Source organism: Hipposideros armiger, unplaced genomic scaffold (assembly GCF_001890085.2).
Source record: "Hipposideros armiger isolate ML-2016 unplaced genomic scaffold, ASM189008v1 scaffold_238, whole genome shotgun sequence".
In the NCBI taxonomy this organism is placed as follows: Eukaryota; Metazoa; Chordata; class Mammalia; order Chiroptera; family Hipposideridae; genus Hipposideros; species Hipposideros armiger.
This window is the reverse complement of record NW_017731588.1, coordinates 2,101,398-2,123,897: the sequence shown is the minus strand read 5'-3', so window position 1 is coordinate 2,123,897 and position 22,500 is coordinate 2,101,398. Positions and strand designations below refer to the sequence as shown.

General features: G+C 47.2%; 2 protein-coding genes and 1 long non-coding RNA gene across 20 annotated transcripts in view; 1 reads left to right on the top strand and 2 right to left on the bottom strand.

The window, feature by feature from the left end:
- Window positions 1–1,633, bottom strand: part of LOC109389574 (uncharacterized) — a 10,196-nt gene extending 8,563 nt beyond the window's left edge. For all 4 annotated transcript variants that reach the window (XR_002125414.1, XR_002125413.1, XR_002125415.1 and 1 more), the window contains exons 1-2: window positions 1,512–1,633; window positions 1,048–1,172 (exon numbers count right to left, since the gene is read on the bottom strand). This is a non-coding gene — a long non-coding RNA (uncharacterized LOC109389574). The remainder of the gene's footprint in view (window positions 1–1,047; window positions 1,173–1,511) is intronic.
- Window positions 1,161–10,188, top strand: TP53INP2 (tumor protein p53 inducible nuclear protein 2). 5 transcript variants are annotated; one of them, XM_019655191.1, is made up of 5 exons: window positions 1,743–1,905; window positions 2,409–2,515; window positions 5,315–5,490; window positions 5,899–6,187; window positions 6,765–10,188. In XM_019655191.1, exons 3-5 carry the CDS (start codon window positions 5,367–5,369, stop codon window positions 7,018–7,020), a joined length of 669 nt encoding a protein of 222 aa, XP_019510736.1. In that variant the 5' UTR covers window positions 1,743–1,905; window positions 2,409–2,515; window positions 5,315–5,366; the 3' UTR covers window positions 7,021–10,188. The 5 variants fall into 5 exon arrangements, with proteins under 5 accessions (XP_019510738.1, XP_019510734.1, XP_019510736.1 ...); XM_019655193.1 differs by lacking the exons at window positions 1,743–1,905; window positions 2,409–2,515 and adding an exon at window positions 1,161–1,499 and having other exon boundaries at window positions 6,019–6,187; XM_019655189.1 differs by lacking the exons at window positions 1,743–1,905; window positions 2,409–2,515 and adding an exon at window positions 1,161–1,499.
- A 1,134-nt stretch (window positions 10,189–11,322) lies between these two features.
- Window positions 11,323–22,500, bottom strand: part of NCOA6 (nuclear receptor coactivator 6) — a 112,678-nt gene continuing 101,500 nt past the window's right edge. For 9 of the 11 annotated variants that reach the window (XM_019655177.1, XM_019655183.1, XM_019655188.1 and 6 more), the window contains 2 exons: window positions 20,816–20,964; window positions 11,323–11,882 (listed from right to left, as the gene is read on the bottom strand). In XM_019655177.1, the coding sequence (XP_019510722.1) occupies window positions 11,839–11,882; window positions 20,816–20,964 (193 nt within the window). In that variant the 3' untranslated portion in view covers window positions 11,323–11,838. The remainder of the gene's footprint in view (window positions 11,883–20,815; window positions 20,965–22,500) is intronic. The other 2 variants (XM_019655180.1, XM_019655185.1) reach the window with 1 other exon arrangement.

The following is a 22,500-nucleotide window of genomic DNA, read 5'->3' as shown; positions in this document are numbered from 1 at the left end:
CCCAGGCATTTCCCAGGCCACTGGGGGCCTAGAGCATGGGATTGGCAGAATCCTGAGAGTGGAGAGTTTGAAAGACTCTCTAGCGGGAAGTGCAGACATGTTAGGCTTGACAGATAAGGAAACTGAAGCCCAGAGAGGTAACATGACTTGCTTGAGGTCACACAGCAAGTTTGGGCAGTCAGGACTGGGCCCAGGTCTCCCTAGGGAGGCTGATGTCTTCTGGGGTTTGGACAATCTGGTGCATATAGAGTGTGGAAAGGATTGGGGCCAGGAAATGTGGGTTCAAATCCTAGCTCTGCTATTTACAGTAGCTTTGTGACCTTGGGAAGTCACTTGGGCTGAAGTTGTGAAGATCAAAACACATATAAAATGCAATAGCACAGTGCCTGGCACTCAGTGGGTGTTCAATAAATGTCAGCTAATAGTCTGGCAGTAGCAATAGTAGGTATTTAATAAATGTTGAATGCATTATTGAATATGAATTCACATACTAACAGTGAGGTTTGTGAGCTTCGGCTTTCTTGTGTGTAAATCAGGACGAATAATAATCCATCTTTGTACTGTCACTTTTTGTCCAGCCCCAACAGCAACGTAGATTAATAAACAAGGTGTGGTGTGTAAACTTCCATAACAGAGCAGTCTCTAGGCCAATGTTTATTAGCCCAGAGCAATTATTCTCCAAGTCCTACTCTTTAAAATTTCCCTTCAGTGGAACCAACTCCTCTACACTCCCAGGTGCTGTCCCGGAACCGGGGAAAGGGGAAGTCCCCTCAAACCTGCCCAGCTGAGGAAATGTGGGGTGGAAAAGCAGCGAATGGGTAGGGGTGAGGAGGTGAGACAGAAAAGTGAGGGAGAGCAGGGAGAAGAGTGGTGGGGAGGATGGAGGTGCATGGACGTGGTGTGGAGTTGAGAAAAGGGTACAGATTGGGGGGGACTTGGATATAGGATGCAGGTGAAAGGATCTGACGGGGGAGTGGGAAGGGTGAAGGCGCTGGGGTACGTGGAGGGAGGGCTGGAAGATGGGGATTCCGTAGGAAGGAGTGGAACCTTTTTCATTGAGAGGTCTGCGGGTCACCCTGGAAGGGGATCCAAGCTTCCAGCAGTCGCCTCACTGGACGGCGGCCCGCGGCTCGGAGTGGGGCTTCCAAACAGGAGTCACTAGCCAGCAAACCCTGGAGGAGGCGGGGAGGGGGGATCCGCAGCCTGGGATTGGTCACCGCTCCGCCTGCCGTGACGCGAGGCGGGCGGGCCCCTTTGTGACGTCACAATCAGCTGTTTGAACGTTCCAATTTGTGCTGCGAGCCCAGCTGCAGCGGCTGCACTGACTTAAAGCCCCGCGGGCCAGCGCAGCAGCCACAAGCGTCCCACGCGTAGCCCCGCTGCGTCCCGACCCAGCCTCGGCGATGCGGCCCGGCCTGTGATCAGCCGCAGACCCTTGGCCGTTCCGCCGCACAACTACCTCAGCTCCACCGGGCCCGCCGCACCGCCCCCGCCCCGAGGTGAGTCCAGACCTGCTTTGGCCAGGGGGCTCCCGGCGCCCGGGGACACGCCCCGTGCCCCCAGCTCCCGGTCTTTGTTTGTCTCCGCCGGCGGCGGCCAGGGCTGCATTCGCGTCTCCCGATTGGCTGCCGCATGCCCGGTAGACCATGACGTCTTTCTATTTGCATTTGACATTGAGACGTCACCAAGGCCGGCACCGCCTCCCGCCCTCCCTTTCTCCCCCCCAACCCCCCTGCTCGGGTCGCTTGTCCTCCTATGACCTGGTGGGAGCTTGGTCGGGGCTGGGCCCATGGGTGAGGGACGCTGAAAAGCAGCGGGGACCGGAGGGGCCTTGGCAGTTTCCTGGGTTAATCCAGGGGCTGGATCAGGCCTGTGATCTCCTGCTTTCTCCTTTCGACTTGAGAGGTTCGAACTGCACTGCTGGGTCCAAGTTGAAGGGGGTGGGTGTGTGGGGGTGGGGTGGGGAGGTGTCTTCAGGAGTTGAAGGGAGGCCTGGAGCTCCAGCTCCAGATCGTTGGGACAGCGCCAGATGGTGGCGGAATCCCGTCCCTCCAGCTCCAGGCCCTGCACCCCTGGGACTAACATAATAACATCCTCCTAATCCCTGACATGTGTGCAGCGTCTTAACTGAAGTCACTCCCAGGCCCATAACTAGTAGTCTTAGATTCCATTTCAGTGGGAAACTGAGGTCCAGTGAGGGGAAGTGGCTTACTCCTGGTCGTGTAGCCAATTAGAGTCATGCATACCGTGTGAGTGACAGATGCATTACCCATGGGCACATGCCTAGTAGGAACTCAATACAAGTAACAAGTTACACATCCTCCTGCCACTGAGGACTCTCCTTGGGCTCAGCACCATCCAAATTTGATAGGGCTCTTAGGTCTCCTCATTCCTGGGTCATTTTCCAGATCTTTGGAGACTGGGTACCCTTTTGTGGCCCTGACCCTCACTCTGTACCTTGAGGTCCCCGAGGCCAATAAAATTGTTGCCTCCCAGCTGTTTTGACCACAGAAAGGTGAGTCATTGGCTGCATCAGAGTGTCTCCAGGGCTAATGTTGGGGTGGGGTGGGGGGGTGAGTTGGGTGCGGGGGTGAGTTCCCTTTGTTTGGCCCTTCATCACCTCCCCAACACCCAGAGTTGTCAGCTAGAAGGACATGACCTGGCCTAGTGCTGGTGATTACAAGACTTGTGCCGCCCCTCTCTCTGGTCTCCGAGAGGCAGGAGAAGGGGTAGGACATGAGAGTGCCTGACTTTCTAAGTGGATGGGCCTGGAGGCTGGATGGACTTTACTCAAGGATGGGCTGGGGTAGAGGTGGCTTGGGGCTCAAGTGCTATTCTGGGCACAGCTGCTGCAGTTATTAAAGGGAATGGTTCTCCCTGGAGCAAGGCTGGGAATGTGAGAACCAGGAAGCTGGCAGGGCTGGGAAAGAAAATCCGGGAGACTCCCTGGTGGTCATGACAGGGGCGGGCACTGGCTGGCTGTTGTTGCTGTTACTCTTGGCTCTGTCACTGACTTGCTGTGTGACCTCAGGCAGGCAGCTCTCCCTTCACCCCCAGCCTCCCTTACCTCAATCTGTCTATAATTTGAAGAGGCCCAGAGCAGGCTGTGGTATACAGTGGGTGTTCTGGTAAATGCATGATGAATGAATCTGGTGTCCAGAAGCCCAGACCCTTTTATAGCTGGGCAGAGGAGAGCAGTGACTAGATCAATGTTTGACTCCTATCTGAACTCCCTATCTCCCCTGCGTCATTATATTTTGGGGGATTGTTTGCTGAGGCTTTTCTGACTGGGTGCTCAGTGACCTGGGGCTAGGCCTGACCCACCACCATCTAGCTGTGTGTCTTTGGATAGACTTATGTCCTCTATCCTCAGGTTGTAAAATGCACTGGGTGAATATGATGGTCCCTGAAACAGCTCTTAACTTGTTCGCCTGCTCAATGAACTAGAAGGTCCTTGGAAGGAGGGTGTTCCTCACCAATGCCCCAATCTTCCCTTCCTTCAGGAGGGGCCAAACTTCCTGGATTTTTGGTAACTGAGTCACTAACTCCTCCCTATGGCTATGTTGAGATGTGTGGCTTGTGCTGGGCAGGCACTCATTGGGGTGGCCCAACCTTTCATAATCCCTGTAGATCTCCCACCAGGGAAGCCAGCACCTAGGGAGCACTTCCTTCTGAGCCCACTTTGGGTCTGCAAATGTGAAAATACTCTCAGGGTCTGGAAGTTAGGGGATTCTGTGGCAAGTGTGAAAACAATTCCAGGAAATGGAAGAGGTAGCTACAAGCATAGAAATACCCCAGGTGGGATAGCAGTAACAGTAGAATGCCTCCAGGGAATGGAAGTGTGGACATGCTGCCAGGGAGTTCTATAGTTAGTGTGGAAAGAACCCTAGAGGAAAGTGACATTTGGGTCAATAACAAAACTGTTGACCATCATCAGGGGACACATGTGGAGGGTCAAGCTTTAGGGACATCCAGGGGGCCCCTAGCCCAGGTCTAGTCCTGAGGTAAGCTGAGGTGGGGAGAAGGGCAGATCTATAGCCACCTCCTTGGTGTCTGCATTCCTGGAGCAAGGGGTCTCCTTCCTTATCTTCACCTAGGGAAGGGCTGATTGAGGCCTTGAGTCCTGGTCCAACACTCAGTGCTTATCCTTAAAGGCTCCTGGGGTCTGATTGCTCCCTCCCTCCATCATCACCTCCTACTGACCTGTTGTCTCCCTGGGGCCAGGCAACCTGATCTTATTCCTCCTAGCCAGGGATGCTGTCCTTGAGCAGGAGCTTGGGAATAAGGGGTAAGAGGGGGAGGGACTGTGGGAATAGGATCTTCCAAGTTCATCTGACATACATAACTGAGGCCTGTGCAATTACATGGTGAGATGGTAGCTGTTCTGTGGGATTTTTGCTAGGGAGCACTTTTTGAGACACACAGACTTGAGTAGTAGTTCTTAATCTCTGGGCTCAAGGAGTGCTGTTTGGGAAATCATGATGAAAACTAAGGTCCTTCTCCCCAGAAAAAGACACATGGATCATGGCCCCTGGCCACCAAGTTGAAAGTGCCTAATCCAGACAGATACCCAGCAAAGGCAATGGAGTGTAGTGATTATGGGTGCTGCATCTGGCATCTGACTGCATGGGTTCAAATCCTACCTCTGTTTTACAAGCTGTGAAATTTTGGGCAAGTTACCTTACCTCTCTGAGCCTCAATTTCTTCAACTTTAAAAGAGGGATAATAATGATACCCACTTCCTGAAGTTTATTCCGTGAGGTGCTTAGTATAGTACCTGACACATGAATGTGAGCAATATTGTGATGATGACAAATAATCACAACATTGGACAATTTCTTCTTTGCTTGGAGAACTCCTATTTACCCTTCAAGGTTCAGGGAGATCTTCTCTGACAGAATCTAGTCATATATATATCACTCCTTCCATGCCCCTAGAGCATGCAATAATTAATAACTAGTTAATTAGTTTATTGAATGTTTACTCTGTGCCCATATACTGTTCGAAGCTTTTTGTGTTTAGCTCATTTAATTCTTATAAGGGCCCAAAGGAGGGTACTTGATTATCATTGCCATTTGACAGATGAGAAAACTAAAGCACAGGTAAGTTAAATAACTTTCTAAGGTCACACAGAAAGTAGAAAAGCCTGAGAGCAGGTTGACCTACCAGAAAGCACACACCCCGCAAAGCTCCCCCACACATCCCTGTTGTACTCTTAACCTGGTCTAAGGGCTGGGGGTGGTATCTCCAGCCAGGAGTTGGGGTAGACTTCATTCAGTCAGTGGTGGCTCTGACTCCTCTCTACACCTCCCAGGTTTTTTGCACTGCGATAGGGCGCCCCCCTGAGGCCACTTCACTTCCCAACCATGTTCCAGCGCCTCACCAGCTTCTTCTTCAGCACACCCCCGCCCCCTGAGGACCCCGACTGCCCCAGAGCCTTCGTCTCCGAGGAGGATGAAGTGGACGGCTGGCTCATCATTGACCTGCCGGGTGAGGCCTAAATCGGGGGTCAGGACGCTGACTGACTCCTGGGCCTGTGAAGGTCAGGTGGCCAAGTAGCAGAGGGGAGGGGAGCTGCCAGGGGACTGGGGAGTCGCCCCAGGCCTACGAAGCAAACGGGCTGAGGCAGTGACACTGGAGGTGGGGTAACAGGGCCTCATCCCATGCAACCCCGGGCTGTCTCCTGGAGGCGCAGTGTTGGGGCCCACACCTTACGTGCCCTAGGGCAGCGAGCGGGTCGAGACTCCTGGCCCGTGGGTGCCCCGTGGATGCGGCGGGCGGGACTACGGGTCTGACTAACGATGCCCTTTCTCTCCCCGCCCCCCTGTGTCTGGTATGTGTGTGTCCCTTCCCGCTGCGCCCCCTCCCCCGCATGGCTCCCCCTCCTGCGCCCCGTAGACAGCTACGCGGCTCCACCCAGCCCCGGGGCTGCCCCTGCCCCTGCGGGCCGCCCTCCGCCCGCGCCCTCCTTGATGGACGAGAGCTGGTTTGTTACCCCTCCCGCCTGTTTTACTGCAGAGGGGCCCGGACTCGGGCCCGCCCGCCTCCAGAGCAGCCCCCTGGAGGACCTCCTCATCGAGCACCCCAGCATGTCCGTTTATGTCACCGGCAGCACCATTGTGCTGGAGCCGGGGCCCCCTTCCCCGCACCCCGACGCTGACCTGCCTGACGGCGACCTTAGCGATGGGTGAGCAGGCCAGGGCGGGGCGTGGAGTCCTAGAGAGACTTATCTTGGAGGGCAAGGGTCCGCGCCTGGAGGTTGGGGCAGAGCTCAGGTGCCCACTGGGCACTGGGGGGGGGGCTTCTAGAGGCGTGTCTTCGAGGCTAAGAGTCAGGCCTATGGGCTGGGGATAAGGTTTAGCAGCTGGCCTGAGGGTAAAGGGCGGGGCTTTGAGATTGGGAGAGGCGTGGCTAAGCCTTGCGACCTGTTTAGAGGCTGGAGGGGCAAAGCCAGAACGACAAGGGGGTGGGGCTTATAGAGGCTCGTAAGAAAGGCGAAGGCTGAATTAAGAGGTTGGAGCCTAGCCTTCCCAAGGGTCTGGTTTATGTGTCACATGAGATAGAACCAAGGAGGTATCTCCAGGTTGGCTGGAAGAAGGGCTCGTACTCCCCCGCCAAGGAGGGTGTTGGGCTCCCCGCTGTGAGCCGAGACAGCACTGCGCAAGGGCAAGGATGCAGGGACACGGTGGGAGGTGCCAGCTCCATCCTTGGCACCCCCCCCCCGACTCATCCGGCCATGACCGAGCCCTGATTTGTCCCCGCAGAGAGCTGGCGCCCGTCCGCCGCGAGCCCCAGGCGGCCCTGCACCACGCCGCTGCCCCTCTGCCGGCGCGGGCCGCACTGATGGAGAAGACCGGCCAGGTGCGGCGGCTGCAGCGGGCCCGGCAGCGGGTCGAGCGCCACGCGCTAAGCGCCAAGGTGCTGCAACGGCAGAACCGCGCCCGCGAGAGCTGTACGCGCCGGCCCAAGCACCAGGGCAGCTTCATCTACCAGCCGTGCCAGCGCCAGTTCAACTACTGAGCGTCGGCCGGCCGAACCACAAACCCCTCACCGATCCCCAGCCCCTATCGGGGGCCCTCCGGCGCAGCCAGTGTGCTGTTCGAGGGGCGCCCGCAGCCTGCCCGGGGCTGGACACCACAACCTTCCTCCTTCTGTGTGTGAGGTGGGGTGATAGCCCCCTCTTCCACCCACTCAATTTCCTTCTCTCTGATACTCTAATCCGCCCCTGAACCCCCTCCCGCCCTTCACCTTCCTCCTGCATCTAACCCTCCATCCATCTCCCCTACCTGGCACTGCATCCCTCCTTCTCTGGTCCCCGTCCCCACTCTGCCCTTACATTCCCCTTCATCCTTGCCCTCCAGTCCTCTACCTCTGGCCCACTCCTCTTTCTGAGAGTCTCCTCTTCCAGTCCTAGATCTGTCTCTTTCCCCACCTTCAACTCCCACTTTACAAGCCTCACCCTATCTCATGTTTGGCACTACACTCGCTCCTGCTCCCATGTTATTCATTTCCAGTAATTCCCTCCCAAATGGATGGGGTGGGGGGAGGGGCTGAGACTAAAAACTGTCTTTAGTCGGGCCTTCCCTTTCCCCTGGGGGCTGGGCTCCTTGTAGTTGCTTAGGCCTGGAAAGGTAAAGTATGTGGAAGAGGACCGGGAGATGTGAGTTAGAGGGAGAAGGTGGAGGGAATCAAGGGAAAGAGGCAGCCGATTAGAAATGTAGACAGGACAGACAGGTTGAGAAGCTGTTAAGGAGCAGGGCACCATGGGAGCTGGTATTGCACTTGCTCAGAGAGGCCAAGCCCTGCTCAGGCTGAAGCCTGGAGTCTGCCCCCACTTCCCTTTCCTAAATAATCCCACCTCCCAAATCTCTTCCTGAAACCTACCCCTCTGCAGGCCCTGAGTCTGAAGGGCTCAGTTAGTACCTTGCTGCCCTTCCCCCAACATATCACTCCAGGAGTAGCGGCTGGGCAAGGCCCTGCCATCCTGGCTATCTGTTCACATGCCCAAGGTGCTAGAACTAGCTTAGGAGAGATACAGGCCAGAGGGCTTCTAGGCAGGGAAAGTGCACACCCCAGAGTAAGAATGCAGGGGAACGATGCTGGGGAGGACAAGCTGTGGGGTGAAGCCATCTCAAGAATGACAGCTCAGCCTTCATCTTGCCTCTGGCTTTGTATTTCACACCCTGCCCAGGATGCCTATTAAACACTCCTGGGTAGGAGGCCAGGAGCTTCACTGTTCCAATCCCCAAACAGTCCCTATCCGGGTTCAGGGCTTTCAGGGGGACTCGCCTCATTCTCTCCTCCAGTGCTCTCTTCCTTTCTAGGCTGCTGGGGAGAAACAGGTGCCCTTTGGTTGGTTCCCCCCCTTCTCCTCTATTAAGTACCTGGAGGAGGGAACCTGAACCCCTGGGTGAGACACAGGGGACGGGGGAAGCCAGCTTTCCCCTCCTCTTAGTGGGACTGAATTTTGGGCTCAGACACCAGCAACAGCCTCTTGGGATGCCCCGAGTTGCTTCCCTTTTTCTCTTTCTAACTGTCCGTTTCTAGTGCGTGCTCTTTCTTCCTTGAAACTTTTAAGATTTCCTGTTACATACTAACATAGGTCTTCCCCCTCACCCCAATTCCAGGTTTCCAGGCCTTAACAGCCATGCTGAGACTTGGAGAAAACTCTGCAATCCCATGAGGGCAAAGGCAGCTGCCCTCCCTGACCCTGTAGCCCCAAGCCTCATGTGGGATGTGTGGGTAAGGGAGGGGGTAGCCCCATGGATGCTGGGATGGGGACAGGAAGAATCCCTGTTGGGGTCTCTTATCCAAGGGAGTAAGCCAAATCTCCACTAAAAACAGATCAAAGTCCCGCCAGTCCGCTAGGGGCTCAGTAGTTGACAACCTTGCTCCTCTCCCCAAGGCTCTCCTTCAGTTATGACCTAGTCACTTTTATTCTTCTAGCCACCCCCTGGGTCACTTCACAGCCAGCTTAGGGTCTTCAGCACTTCCAAGGGCTGAAAACTCCCTCCCACTCTTGCCTATTCCTTTGATGCCAGCTGGGGCCTAGGCTCAGTCCTGGGCATGATCCTTCTGGTGAGGGAGAATGAGTTACAGGGCATTTGGCTCCCATTTCAGAAGGCCCCTCCCTTCCCCATATTTCTGGAGCTCCTGTAGTTCTGGAACCCCTCCATGCTTATCACCTAGCTGGTTGCAAGGCTCATAGGTTTTTGTACTTTCCTATAGACTCTGTAGCATTTGAGTGTGGCAATATTTTAATTGTGTATAGATTTCTAAGAACCAACACTGCTCAGTCTCCTGCTAGTCTGACTCCTGAAGCATCAGACCTCGTCATACTGTATTGACTGTGTATGTGCCTTTCACCTTGAGCATGCTTCAGGATTTTTTTTTTTTTAAACCACAGAACTTGAATAAACGAGGGAACCAGAATTCATAAAGTCCTATGCAACCTTAGACAGGAGGGGGTTAGAGAGTCTGTCTTGACTGATGTTTTCAGAGACCCTGGAGAAGTTGGTTCCAGTTTGTATTACTTTAATGTTAATACTACCAGCACTTTGCCAAAACTGAGTATGTCAGAGGGACCCGTTTCTAGAGGGAGTCCCAATTACATCAAAGGGCGACTTAACAGTAATTCCCCAATATGTCTGAGTGCTCTCTTCAAGCTGGGTGTCACTTTCCAGCCTTTGCCAGTCTGGCCCCAGCAGGGTATCACGTGTGTATGAATGCAGTTTGCTGTTTTGGAGTATGCCTGCTCCCCGGCCCCTGCCTGGAACCCTGATCAATTTGCTCTTACCTGTAATATCTTAGGTGCAATAAGGACCCCACCAGAGCTCTTGGATGCCTCCTCAGATCCATGTGGCTTTATGTGAGGGGACCGAATGCAGACACACTATAACCCCTTATATCTTCCTGAAACTTGCCCTGTCACCCAGTTCCAAATGGAGCTAAGTTGAGTGCATCCCTCTTGGGTGTTTTGTGTTGAGACTGGCTGAAATGAGGAGACTTTGGTTGACCATGTTGTGACGTGTCTACAGACTCAAGGACACAACCACCTCAACCCGGTCATGTGGCATGCCTGTGTATGTGTGTAACAGGATTCTGATTGTTAGACTGTAATGTTATTCCTCTATGGGAGAAAAAAAAATTAATATAAAGAAAAACAAATAAAAATCTATTTAAAGCACATTACGCTTTCTGCCTGAATATAGCTCAAGTAGGAGAAGCACTTTACAACCTCTAGCACAGCACTGGCAGAGAGTATTATTATTAGGCTGACTTTGGGTCTGGTTATGTATGTCATAAGGGAAGGAAGAGCGTAGATAAAGCTTGCTGGGAACACAGCCAGACAATGTAGGGTCTGACTCATAAATAACTACTTTTAGGGGATCCTTATAACACAAGACATATATATTAGTAGTAAGACAGTTGAAATAGAGATGAGAGTAAGAGCATGACAGAGAATCACAGACTCCTTTTGGTCTCAGGCATTGGGTTATGGCAAGGAGCTACTAAAGGCGAAGGGATGAGTATACGCGTATGTCTAACTGTTCAAGACACAGCAGAAGGCTGAGGCCCAGACCAAGACAAGGACGGCCTCAAGCATTTGAGGCCCCTGATGGTAGGTAAGTGGGTTGGGTGAAAGCAGCAGCAGCTGGTTTTGAAGACTACAAATTCTTAGGTAAGAATTAAGCAGGAAAGGGAAACACCTGGGCATGTTGATAAGTCACCCCTAAGCCTGATGCGGATGAGGAATAGGGCAGCCAAAGAGTGGAATCTAGTGGACATCTGAAATAACACAAAATGCCTGCCCCATCTAACCACAGATCTGGACTGAAGATGGAAAGCTGACTTAAACTGGGCTGGATTCTTGATTCTGTTACAACGAATCTTGCTGGTCATTCTGGGCTTATCTCTTGAATGGAGGAGGTATAAACAGTTATGTTGGAGCAATTCATCATGTGTAGGGATAAGCAGATGTTCTGAGGTGAAGAAGTGCCATGTGGGTTGCTGATGATTTCCGGTCCCTAGTAAATCCTGGGTGGCCTTTGATCCTAAGTTGATTCTGTTATTTGCAATCAAAGAAATTTGACCAACGTATATAAAAGTACCTGGTACAGTGCTGCAAAAGGCCAGTTTCTTCAAAGACAAGAATGTGTTCAGTGAGCAAGAATATACATTTTTCTCAACTTGCCAGGTGCATCTCAGGTGCAATGAGGACAAGATGGGATTCTAATTCACAAAGACGGCTGTTCCTATTGTTTTATAGTCTAAAGAAAGAGCTTGCTCATCCAATAGTCCCTTACCAATAACATACATATATGTTCTAGGACAATGACATTTATTTAACACATTCAGTATTTCACATTATACAAACCCTTAGATTCTCTTTATTCACTGGTCCATTTCTACAACAAATACATCCAAAACACTATATAATAAAATTATTTACAACATTTCCAAATGAGAGTCCTTTTGCCCCCACTACTGCTATTCACACAGTACTTCCACAGCACAATACCTCATTAGAAGATCTAAAAATGCTCACCCTGTACTCTAGGCTGCTTAGGAAATGTGAAAACTAGTTAACATAATCGCATTAGCTCCTCTCAATACATGGCAACATTTTAGAAACCTTGAACTTCATTAACACCAAAAGGGTTCAACAACTCTGCTTTCCCCATTGCACTTTACAAAACAGGTTGCAGGGACTAGGAAAAGGGCCACGTTATTAAAATGACTAGCTGTACAGAAATGGATTTTAAAAAGTCACAGCTCAAAATTGCTTTTTATAAAATTCACATACATTTACAAGTATCAAGTCGCCATCCAGCTTGTTTACTTGGATTTTCTTCGCTTGGATTGCACCACACTGGTTATGTCTGTGGGGGAGAAAGGAAGGACATGTTCAGTGGAGGCAATTCTTTGTAGCAGTGCCTTGTAGGCTGTCCACAAGAACCAGGGCTGACCTAGGTGGAGCTCTATTGGCTCTGAATCAGTCTAAGGGCCTCAAAAAGGGCACTCGGTGTGACGAAGGTCTCAAGCTTCTGTGGGAGGAAGGTACGGTGCTGTGTACGGAGCATGTTAATCGGGGAAATGGGATACAGGCAGTGGGAGATGAAGCACACGTACGTGGTTGTAAAAAATGGCAGGGTGGGGAGATCTTTAGCTGGTCAATAACCCTACAATCTCTATCACCAGTTCCCATCACCCAAAGAAATGTGGATAGAACAACAATGCTTTTGACAAGCAAGTAAAGTGTGCCAGAGTGCAAAAAACCAGCCTCTGGATTCCTTTTGGTTGTGCAGTAAGGAACTTTTTGCCATGCTATAGTTAAAGTCTCTAAGTAACATGACCATGACCCTTGGTCAACAAGTGTCTACTGTGGTCGAGCCAGGTAGTATATGAAGGAAGCAATTCAGAGCAAGCCACAGCCTGCTCTCTGGAGCCCAGGTGAGCCTGAGGAAGATGTGGGAACTGAGTGATTTATACAAAGGGTAACAGTGACGTAAAGGGGAATGAGTGTGTTTTATTGTAATTCCTTTCATTCCTCTTATATTATCATAGTGTCTTAAACCAATCAACTCAATCTTTTCCTATATTTAAACCATATTTCTAAAGAACTTTTCCCCACATTTTTTTATAGCAATGAATAGTTTATAGCAATGAAGAGTATAATGAATAGTTTGAATGTCTCCAAATGTAAACATTTAAAATCTCATATTGATCTTAAAAAAAATTCACCCTCATTCTTCATGCTGCTCCACAGTAGATGTTTTAGTTTTAAAATGAAAACAATGTTTCAAAATTACTTCCTATCAAGGAGAAAAAATGTTTTCTTTCTAACACATTAATATATTAATATAAAATGAATCAGATTTATCCATTTTTGGAAACTAGGCTGAATTTTCTGATCATGCACGTTAGATTCAATGTTTTTGGCAATTTTTCTTCTCTCTTTTGTATCATAATATTTTGAGAACCCAGACTTAAAAGGTAGGTGCAAAAAACAAAAATTTTACTGTTCTGTTAGCTACAGTAATTGCTAAGAAGTGATGACTTTCCAAGAAGTGACCTGGGCAATATTTTCAGGCTTCTGTTGGAAATTTCAATGTCATATATTGAAATTGAGTATTTTCTTGCTGGGATGTCATCTTGTTTGTGCCATGGCGTAGAATCGGTCTCTCATTAGTCTTTTGCTAATCAGAAGACTGTTAATCTGACAGGGTAATGATAATGGTGTCATTTTAATTCCATGTAAATAAACTAAGAGTCTCACACAACCCACAACTCCCCATAATCAACACTTTACATCCAACTCTCAAGCTTCATTTTCACTGTAGCAAATTTCTCATTTATAGTAAAAATATAGTTTTGTCTTGACTGAGTGCTCATCCTTAGAAAAATATCTGTTTATTAGGCCAACTTTGGGAGCGTCTCCTTTGTTATGAAATGAAGGATCAAGTGTGTCTGAGAAACACGTATGTGGCTGGGAAAAGAGGTGAGGAATTGGGGGCGATAAGCAACCTCAGGCTTTCCCTCCCCCTCCTTCCATCTGTTTCTGCTCCAAAGTACCCAAAGATCTGGCAGGCTGCCTAAGCTTCAGAGGATGAATCAATGAGCAGGGCCACGAGTAAACAAGTGATTTGTGCTAGAAACTACAAAAAAAAAAAAAATCTTTTAGATACTATGGTGGAGGAAAGGAGTGGTGGTGTAGGGATACTTTAATACTTCCATGAGGAAAAAAAAACCATATCAACCTGATTCTGAAGTCTCTCATCACCTTCCCTGGGAAAATCTAGCCAATCTGGGTCATAGCAGAAAGTCACTTTTAATTAATGTCTTTATATATCTGTCTGAAAAGATGAATGTTTTTATGATTCAATTTTATATTCTATACTCCCTCCAAAATGCTGCCACTTTTACTACTCTATTGAACCCAGTAAGAGAATCTCAAGGCAAACTCTTTCAGGTAAGGAGCTCTACGGAAGTAATGTAGTGGCTGATGGTGTACATTCAGGGTATGCATCAGGCCTGTTCCTAAAGGCTGCCTAGCTCATCTGACCATGCATAACCCCACTCCCAGGCCCCCCCAGTCAATACCACTTTGGCAAAAAAACCCATCACACATATTGTTGAAAATTTTCAGTTTTTTAAATCATCAAGGATTTTACAAATTAATGTCTTTATCTATATACAGGTAGTCCAATACTAATAGTGGAATTACAATTATTTATATATTCATATTTTAGAACCAATATATGGTAAAAAATAGGGTCAATAAAGTCTTTCAGGTGGTTGTCCACCCTATACCGTATTTCCCCATGTATAAGACGCACACTTTTTTGAAAAATTTGGGGTCTAAAAACTGGGTGCGTCTTATACAGTGATTGTAGGTTTTTTTACTTGCATTTCCCGCTGAGAACGAGGCAATATATGAAGACAGTGATTTGTCATCAGACACAGATGAGGACAAGCTAATGGTTGGGAGTTTTGACAATGATGAGTTGCATGAATTTTATGATGAATAAAACTTGAGTTCAATAACTTTATGTAATACATTTTTTTTTCAAATTTGGGGTCCAAAAATTAAGGTGTGTCTTATACATGGGAGCATCTTATACATGGGGAAATACGATATGTCCTTCAAGAACATTTAAATTTATAATTTGAAAAAGAGATTTTTTTCAGCCTGGTAGCTTTGTTTTGACCTTAAGTAAATTTGGCCAAATACAGTACAAGGCTCTATTAAATCTTCCAGTATATGGGTTTTACCTTCCTAGGAGTTTTAGAAATTAATCTTGACCTTGCTCACTTCATTGTGCTTTTTACTATACGACTTCGAGCCAAAATTTCTATTTAATTGTAAAAAAAAATCTGGAAATTTACTTTCAAAATTTGCATGGCTGGTTTCTAAATGATACTACAAGGAGTGCAGCTTCGGGCAGTTATTGCTCAGGGTTTTCTCCCCTAGGATGTACCTAATTATGTTTGTCATTTGCATTTCCACAATAATAACACTTCTGTTTTAAGTATATCTGTATACCCTGTGATTTTAGATTGTTGCTTCTCAAGTCACGGACTGTGGGTAGGGTAGGGCTTTTACTCTACTTTGCTGTCAGAGGCATCTTAGGGTCCCCCAGCGATACTCACAGGTGCTGATGATTACAGATTGCTCTGAACTTCCCTCATAATTAGCCTGTTTCCCCTGGTTTCTAATTTATGCATTGAACTTCATGTTTTTAACTACTGATCCTTTTCCCTAATATAACACAAAATTATACACAAATATAACACAAAATTATACACAAATATAACACAAAATTATACACAAATATAACACAAAATTATACACAAAAGAGTAAATGAAGAATGTTAAGGGAAACTAAAAAAATAATTTCTGTGTTAATGGGGAACTCTTTATGCCAGGAAGCAGAACTACTTATTTGCATATTTGTAAACAACACCTCTGATTAAGCGCAATTTTAAAAAGAAGTCCACTGATTTGTGGAAGCCAATTTCTGTTTGTAATTAAAAGTGTGTGTGTTTCAAAAACCCAACCAACCAAAAACAAAACAACAGATTAGAGCATGTCGTATCAACCATGTGGCTCTCCCTGGACCTGCCCAGAAATCATCCACCCCACCTGCTCCAACCTGGCAGTCTAGCAGGCCTTGGCCAGCGTGACATAAGCAAACTGGTCTCACAGCAGGAGCGTGATTAATGCCACGGGGTCCTGACAAAAGTACCAATACTTCTCATTATAAACTACTTGTAATATTTCTTAGCTTTCAAGATTTTCATGAAAAACACACTACTTCTGATTTTCTTTGTGCATATAAAACCAAAATCTTAGGAGTGTAAAAAGACAAAGTGCTTTTTTCCCTCAAAACTTTAAGAAGTACTGATGCTGCAAGATGATGTTTCAGATTCCCAGCACTACATATGTCTCCAAGTTTGAGACGCATAACTTTTAGAAACCAGCTTGATATTTTATGATCACTCCCTGGGTATGGGTTCAAATACAATCACAGAAACGTTATTTTATGACTTTGGTTCACATTTTTAGATGCAACATAGGCCAATAATATGCATATTTTAAAAATTTGGATGCAAGAGCTCTAACACTTGAAAACCAAAAGACCTACAGAACTCATTTCTGACTTAAATGGTAACTTACTTACCCTAGGACAGTTAAGGATTGATAGCCTGAGGGCTTGAGCCTGATGCGATCTACACAGGGCTGTGATTCCTGGGGTCTGGCCAGAGCTCAGCCATCCTCTAGGGAGACACTTAACCCAGCACCCCTCTGTGCAAGATCACAAAGCCTGTGAGTCATTATGGCCTCTCCCAAGCCAGTTGCTAAGCCTCAAATCATGGATGGGGCAGGCATTCCAACATAACTACCACCACTTTGGGATAATGTCCAGTTTAAGTGTACAGGCCTATTCCCCACCCCCTTTCTGAAAGAGGCTCTGGCTTTCCATCTTTTCTTGGCTGGCAGTTCTCTACAGAGTGGCTCTAATTTGGGCATCTCTTCTTAACTGTCCCAGCTGCTCCTTAGATTATTTTTTTCTGATGTACTGTAAATGACACCTTCAGTATCTTGAGGCTCTGGGCTCAGGTCAAGTTTCCAAAAATGCGGTGTGTGTCGTCTATCTCAAGGCCAACACTTTTTTCCTACTTTAAAGGTAGGAATATACACCATATTCTACAGCCTACAAGACCTTGATCCTTTGAGAAAGTGAGGTGCTAAAAGGATACACAATTGATGGGAAGAGGATTTTCCCATAGAACTCCAGGAATCCTCCAGTTAGTGCTCTAAGTTTAGTACTCATATACTCAAAGACGTGCTTCCTTCCAAACAAGTTTCTGCTGATCTATTGATTCCCTGAGAGGAGGTAGAAAGTTGTTGGCTGTATTTCTTTCTTTCTTTTTTTTTTTTTAAAGATTTTTTTGGGGAATTGGGGGAAGGGGAACAGGCAAGTTGCTGTCCTTTTGTTCTTCAGTCTAGTTGTGGAGGACGTTGCTTCACTGGCTCATGTTGGCATTATCATTACGCTCTTCCCGGCTGAGGCAGTCGCTCGCTGGTCATTGGACGGCCGCTCATGGTAGCTCACAAAAGTGCACACCTGCTGCCAGCCAGCCCCGCTTCAGCCTACGCCGTCATTGGCGACTCACGGCAGCCCAGTTCCAGGTTGAGCTGTTGTTCACCATCTTAGCTGTAGAGGGCGCAGCGTCACTGGCCCTCATGTGGGATCCAAACTGGGGCCCTGCTGCCTAGGGCCGGCGTCCCAAGCCAACTCTTACCAAATGCGCCACTCGGCCGGCCCTTGGCTGCGTTTCTATATCCAAAGTGTAGATACGTAGTGGACCCTGCCTATGCTGTAAGTGATATTCCTGGAGAGGAAAGCAGGCCCCTCCCAACTTCTCCCCTCACTTTCTGGCAGGCTGAGTTAAGGTGACTTCTACACCTCTGCTTTACATGTGTATGATCTGTAGACCTGTGGCCTATTCCCGGGGGGTCTTGGTGAGGCATCATGAAATTCCTACCCAGAAACATGACCTGCCAATGACAGCTGAGTTCTCAGGTCAGTGCCTGGTGTGGGCACACCACAACTTGCCTTGGTCTTCAGGCTGGCATCCCAGTGGTACTTGACTATTTCTCAGCAGCCCTGCTGATATCAGGCACTTGGCCAGGATCCCAACCTGAGCTACTCAAGCTCAGTGCATTTCTAGAGAGGATGAAGTATCATACTCTCCCTCAGATTTGGGCATTTGCACATGCTGTACCTTTTGCCTAGAATACTCCATTCAACCCCTATAGCTTGGATAATGCCTCCTCATTCTTCAGGTCTCAGCCTAAACATCATTTTCTCCAGAAAGCCTTCTATGACTTGGCAGAGGAGCGAAGCATACCAGCTATGTGCTTCTACAGTACCATGTAATTTTGCTATCATAGCAGTTAATGTATAACACACTGTATCAGAGCCTATCTTTCTGGGTAGCATACACAGTTGACCCTTGAACAACATGACGGTTAGGACCGCCAACCCCCACACAGTCGAAAATCATATAACTTAAGTTGGCCCTCTGCATCTGCGGATTCCCAACTGCGGATCAAAAGTAATGTTTTCAATCCGCAGTTGGTTGAATCCACGGATGGGAAACCGGGAATACAGAGGGCCAACTGTATTAAAAAGAATCCGTGTACAGGGCTGGCCAAGTGGCGTGTTGGTTAAGAGCTGGCCTGGGACGCCAGCTCTGGGCAGCATGGCCCTGGTTCGGATCCCACATGAGGGCCAGTGACACTGCCCTCTACAGCTAAGATGGTGAACAACAGCTCAACTTGGAGCTAGGCTGTCCTGAGTCGCCGGCAACAGCGTAGGCTGCAGCCCCTGCTGCAGTGGGCTGCTGCGAGCTACCGTGTGTGGCCGGCAGCCAGCGTGAGTGGCCAGCAGCCGATGTGAGCTGCCAAGAGGCGCCATGAGCGGCTGTCTAGAGGCCAGCGACCGATCTGCCTCACCCAAGAAAAGCGCAATGATAATACCAACATGGGCCAGTGAAGCAACATCCTCCACAACTAAACTGAAGAACGAAAGGACAGCAACTTGTCTGTTCCCCTTCCCCAATTCCCCAATAAAATCTTAAAAAAAAAAATCCACGTACAATGTACCCACACAGTTCAAACCTGTGTTGCTGAAGGGCCAACTGTAATTAATATGATGAAGACAGAGATTCTGTCTTTTCACTATTATATCCCCAGAGCCTGGTATGTGGTAAGTCCTTGATGTATATTTGATAGATTCATTTAATTCATTTAATAATTAATGATTATATACCTCTTTGTATTAGGCACCATGCTAGGCACCACAGGTAACAGTGGTGAGCAAAACCAGACTTCTGCTGTAAGAGAGAGAGTGTGTGTGTATATATGTATGTATGTATGTATGTATGTATGTATGTATATCTCCTATCACATAAATAGACAAAGTTATAAGTTATAACTGGTGTTATGAAGGAGAAGAACATGGTGCTATGATTCTTTATAGCAGTGACAAATGAGCTAAGGTAAGTAGGAAGAGAAGGATGTTAACAAGGAAAAGAGAGGAAGGAAGAGGGAAGAACACTCTCTACAACAGGTGTAACATACTCACAGGCTTGTGATGAGAGGGATGAGGATGGTATGTGAGTTGCTGAGGGAAGTCAGATGAGGCTGAGAGAGGCTGACGGGTCGGACCACATAGGAACTTGTGGTCCATGTTGACACTTTCAGACTCTAATCCTAATCATAACAGTAAGTCATTGAAAGGTTTTGGGCTAGGATAGCAGTGAAGATGGGGAAAAGTACTGGGCTACCTAAGATAAAATCAGCAGCTTTTTGTGATGGATGTGAGGGTGATTGGAAGGAGGTGCCAAGGAGGGATTGCCTAATGGACAGATGGTGGTGCCATTCACTGAGATGGGGAACAGTGGCAGAGGACCTGCCCTTGGAGGTGAAAATCACAAGTCTAGTTTCAGACATATTGAGTTTGAGGTCCCGTTAAGGATGTACATCCAGTTGTCTAAGGTCTCTATAGAGATCTGTAATAGAAATACAAATTCCTAAGTCGTCTGTTAAAGGTTGTAACTGAAAAAGTGGAGCATGAATGAGATCAGTTAGGGAGAAAATATAAGTTGAAGAAAAAAGGCAACTCAGGATCGAAGTTTGAGGAAGGCCAACATCTAATGTCTGGGCACAGAGATTGAGAAGGAGCAGCCAAAACGAGACAGGAAACTATTGATCTGGGTCATAGGAGCCAAGGGCAGATTCAAAAAGGAGATAGTAGTCAACAGAGAAGAGAAAACTGGTAGAGACCTTGAGAAGGTCAGAAAAGATGGGATCAAAGGCACAAGTGGAGGAGTTGGCCTTACACTTGAAGGAGGACAGCTGCTCTATTATAGTAGGAGCAAAGGCAGACGGACACTGGTGAATTTATGTCTTTGTAGTGAGAGTTGAGGGAGTAGGGGCCAGAGATTTCAAAAACAGTAGAGACTGGGGCCGGCTGAGTGGCATGTTAGTTAGGAGTTGGCTTGGGATGCCAGCTCTGAGCAGCAGGGGCCCGGTTCGGATCCCACATGAGGGCCAGTGATGCTGTGCCCTCTACAGCTAAGATGGTGAACAACAGCTCGACCTGAAGCTGGGCTGCCGTGAGTCGCCCACAATGGCTTAGGCTGCAGTGGGGCTGGCTGGCAGCAGGCGTGAGCTGCCAAGAGCAGCCGTGAGTGGCCGTCTGGGGGCTGGCAAGTGACTGCCTCACCCGGGAAGAGCGCAATGATCACAATACCAACATGGGCCAGTGAAGTGACGTCCTCCACAACTAGACTGAAGAACAAAAGGACAGCAACTTGTCTGTTCCCCTTCCCCGATTCCCCAACGCTGTTCCCCTTCCCCAATTCCCCAATAAAATCTTAAAAAAACAAACAGACAAAAAAAAATAAATAACAGTAGAGAATTGGAGAAGAGAGTTGGCTACTGAAACATAGAAAGATGACTGGGCCATATCACCAAGGACCTATCTGAAGTGGTGATAATGAATCAAACTGCCCTGTTATGTTCTTTCTTCTAACAGTGCTTGCTGCTCTTGTGTACATACACAGAAAACACATAGTTAAGTGAACTAACAAATAAAGGAAGGACCAGAAAAGCAGCAGAAGTCAAGGTAACTTGACAAATTTAAGGAACAGAAGCAAAGATGAAGGACAAAGTCTTCTGCTGCTGTGATAAGGACTCTATTCTTCTACTTACAAATAGCACCCACACCCCACTGCTCACCTTTAGTAGAGCTGGAGGCTGAAGCAGGCCGAGAGGATCGCTTTCGATGTCCATTTTCCATACTTTCAGAAGCCACAGCTGACTCTTCGGTTCGGGAGTTTCTCCGGCTTGGAGTTTTGGACTTTTCAATGATCTCTTTGGGCTCACTGCTGACAGATGGAAGCACAAAGTTTCCAAGGAGGTGAGGGAATCAAGTCACACAAAAACGGGCTCTTCAGATAGTTTCATTCATAAGGCAGGAGAACTACATAGTCTTTCTGGAGAGAAAATATTTCACCCTGGGACAATGAGCACAATTACCTTTTGTATTACTGACAATTTAAAAGTGAGTCTAACTTGTTACATTAGTAAAAATGAAGTATTAAGGCATAATGCTGGTGGAATTGTGGAAAAACCAGTAAACGACATTAAGAATTTCACACAAAAATCTCCCAACTTCCTCATCCATTTTCCTAAGATAACAATATTCCCCTTCAAAAATTAATGGTACCTAACATCTAACAAATTACTAACCTATACTGGCATTTACTATGAACCTGGTGTAGTCAGATAATGGCTTATTACAGGTCACTTTACAGAAGAATATACATGGGAATATCACAATACACTGATGGATATATTGTTTGTACTTCAATCCCTTTTTTTTAGTATGCAAAGATTTAAAAATTGGTAATATCCAGTATTATTGAGGGTATATGGACAAAAAACTGATGGAGTGTAAACTGTGTAACCACAGTTTTGCCTCCCAGGGGATGTTCAGCAATGTCTGGAGACATTTTTGATTGTCATGACTTGGGAGAAAGGGGAGATGCTACTAGCATCTTTTAGTGGCACCTACCACTAAATGGGATGCCACTAAACATCCTATAATGCATAAGACTGCCCCTCCCCCGCCAAAGAATTATCTCATCTAAACTGTCAATAATGCTGAGGTTGAGAAACCCTGGTGTAATCCTCTGACTCAGCAATTCCATTTCCAGGTGCCTAAGGAAATAAATCTTTTTACAGAGCTCTAATTACACACAAGGATGTCAAAGCCTTTTATTTATACCAGTGAAAAGAGAGGACCTATGATTTAATAGATTAAATCATAGCACATCATATGCAGTCAAAAAATTCACGTTGTAAAGGTTATTTAATGATACAAACTGTTCATGATATCATGGTGAGAAAAAAACGTTACCAACATTATGAATAGTATAATCCCATTTTCATTATAATATATATGTAACCACATATGAATGAATACGTGTATGTGTGTGTGTGTACAATGTATAGCATTTATATATAAACACTATATATTAATATAACACAATGTATTAGTTATATATAAACAGTTATAGAGTTTATATATAAAACACTATCTGTACACATATTCTGTGAAGATTACTAGAAGAAGATGAACTAAAATATACACAATGAATATTGTCGGTTGTAGGAATGCTGGGTTTACTGGTAATTTTCTTCTTTGTAATTCTCTGATCTGATCTGAATTTCAAGTTTTCTTTAATAAACTTTTTACTACTTCCATGGTACAAAAAATGCATGTTACAATCATTAGAAAAAAAGAAGCTGATTAAATTTGCTTGTAAGGCATAGAACTAAAACAAAAGTAATGCTGGCCAGCCAAATGGCGCATTGGTTAAGAGCTGGCTTGGGACGCCAGCTCTGAGCAGCAGGGCCCC